This window comes from Anarrhichthys ocellatus, unplaced genomic scaffold (genome assembly GCF_004355925.1).
Source record: "Anarrhichthys ocellatus isolate YVR2014 unplaced genomic scaffold, GSC_Weel_1.0 scaffold36, whole genome shotgun sequence".
NCBI classification, from domain to species: domain Eukaryota; kingdom Metazoa; phylum Chordata; class Actinopteri; order Perciformes; family Anarhichadidae; genus Anarrhichthys; species Anarrhichthys ocellatus.
The window spans coordinates 2,218,209-2,220,583 of record NW_022280066.1 but is presented as its reverse complement, the minus strand read 5'-3'; the positions used below and the strand labels follow the sequence as shown (position 1 = coordinate 2,220,583).

The 2,375-nt window shown below is 41.7% G+C and overlaps 1 protein-coding gene across 5 annotated transcripts in view; it reads left to right on the top strand.

The window, feature by feature from the left end:
- vrk1 (VRK serine/threonine kinase 1) overlaps positions 1-2,375 on the top strand; it is a 12,863-nt gene that overhangs the window by 2,018 nt on the left and 8,470 nt on the right. For all 5 annotated transcript variants that reach the window (XM_031866827.1, XM_031866824.1, XM_031866826.1 and 2 more), the window contains exons 5-7: positions 212-299; positions 780-888; positions 1,985-2,077. In XM_031866827.1, coding sequence (XP_031722687.1) covers positions 212-299; positions 780-888; positions 1,985-2,077 — 290 coding nt within the window. The remainder of the gene's footprint in view (positions 1-211; positions 300-779; positions 889-1,984; positions 2,078-2,375) is intronic.

The window sequence follows — 2,375 nt, the reverse complement described above, 5'->3', positions numbered from 1 at the left end:
CTTTTTCTGGCCCCCCTCCCCCCCCAACAGAATCATACTCTTATTACTTTGAGCATCACAACCATCACCCACTTACACCAGCTCCAGTTAGCTGTGTGCTGTCCTTGATTTACATGATGTACATTTCAGAGATTTACACGTATGCTTTCTGAACAGTTTGGCCAGAAAAAGTGCCTCAAAGATTTCTGATGAATGTCCTCTCGTCCTGCAGTTCAGAGCTGGATGAAGTCTCACAAGTTGAAGACTCTGGGCGTTCCCAGGTACTGGGGCTCAGGTCTGCATGAGAGAGGAGGGAAGAGGTAAGGCTCTGACCAGGAGGATCCATTCACATGGGGAACGTGTGTCACTGGTCACTTTTAGTTTCATCGTCCAGCACTTATAGTCCCACAAAAGACAAAAACTACTCCTGATTTTTACTTTTCTTTGGAAGCGAACAGTTCCAGGCTTAGGGGGAGTCGTAGTTCATGAAAAGATTTAAAGTCTTTATTAATTTAACAGCTTTTGGATGTACAGACTTATTTTCTAAATGAAATTAATTTGATTATTTACTCAACAATAATAATAGCAATGTAGCCATTCCAAAAACCTTCACATCTGATGTGCCTTAAGCTGCAGGAACCCTGTCTGACAGATCTGAAACGAATGAGGTGCTACGGCCTGATCGGTCCATTGGAAGGTTCTGCTGCTGTGCTGTGTCACACGTCTATTGCTTGACTGCAGATAACACAGGGACACCAGCGGTTTAGTAACGGGGCTTGTATGTTCTTTGTGTCTTCCAGGTACAGGTTCATGGTCATCGACCGGCTCGGCACAGATCTGCAGAAGAAGTTTGAAGAATGTGGAAGGAGGTTCCCCAGAAAACTGGTCCTGCAGCTCGGTCTTCGACTGGTTGGTTATTTCATCATCACATGGCTTCATTTCGCTTTCGTGTTTTCCGCTGAACTGCAATGGCTTTCACAGACAGCTGGCATTCATACATGACAAGAAAGCAGACAAAGGACTGTTTAAATGTTTCAGTTCGGAATCTGATCGACTCTTCTGATCGTCCTTTATTCAGACTAAGGATCAAACTATTATTTATTATTATTAATATCAGCTGATAACCATCGGTGGCCACCTGTGACTAGATCAATATGCAGCAATTAACTTCAGCAAATTAAAGGCAAGGCGACAAAACGCAAACATTAAAACTGGATGGATGTAGCGCTTTATAATAATATAATAAGCATATCATTTAGTTATCGCTACTGAGAATTTAACAAACATAAAAAAAAGGAAAAAAACATGACGTAGATAGGTTTGCATTTTTCAAGGTGTATATTCCAAATTGCATCTCTTACACACATGAAGATAAAGTTGTGAACACCAGCTGAATATCTATTATCAGAATCATTATAACTGTCTTATAACTGCTACTGTGTAAAGGGAATACTGCTGTTAAAAATAACCTTATTTGTTTAAAGTGTTTGCAAACCAAATGTTATTGCACTTTTGTTCATATAGCAGTACTTTTAAAATAAAAGTGAGCAATACTCTACTTTTGAATTAATTATTGAATTTTGCCATAACAATGCGATTAATCGCAGAAAATGCGATTTAAAAAAAAAAAAATGTTAATCGTTGCCCAGCACTAATTTAAATATAATAAAAAACCCAACTTGAAACAAAAACGAATCATCTTAATATAAGTAATCGACTGCGTGTTTAATGTTTTTACCCCATTCACCTGCAGTGTCTCCCCTTAATAGGAATATAAAGTACTGGAATATGCCTGAAAGAAATGTGCACTAGTTGTGCGACCCGATGAGTCACGTGATCGCCGTCTTCCGTCTCCTGCAGTGATGCTGCAGTAGAGCGACCTTTCAACATGTCAAAATGGGAATTTTTGTCCAAACTGCTCAGATATCATTCATTTCCTGTGCCCACCTCCAGTACAGTCACATTCCCTCCTGCACTAACACCTGCTTTTCTTTTCCTTGTTTAGCTGGAGACTCTGGAGTACATCCATGAGCACGAGTATGTGCATGCTGACATCAAGGCATCCAACCTCATGTTGAGCCACAGCGATCCCAACCAGGTCAGTAGAAGTTAGAGCCTCCTGTGACTAAAGTCATCTTGCTCTCTTTTGAGTCTCCAGAGCCTGAAACATTTGTTAATGTTGGTGATCTAAGGTGCTCCTCTGACCCCAGCACTGCTGCCTAAAGCAGCGAGGTGATTGTTTTTTTTGATCGTAACACGCTTGTGCTGCTTCATTAGATTCAATTAAGGCCTGGAGAGGAGATGGGGGGGGGGGGGGGGGGGGGGGGGGGGGGGGAAAAATTCCCATTTGGACATGTTGAAAGGTCGCTCTACTGCAGCATCACTGCAGGAGAGCG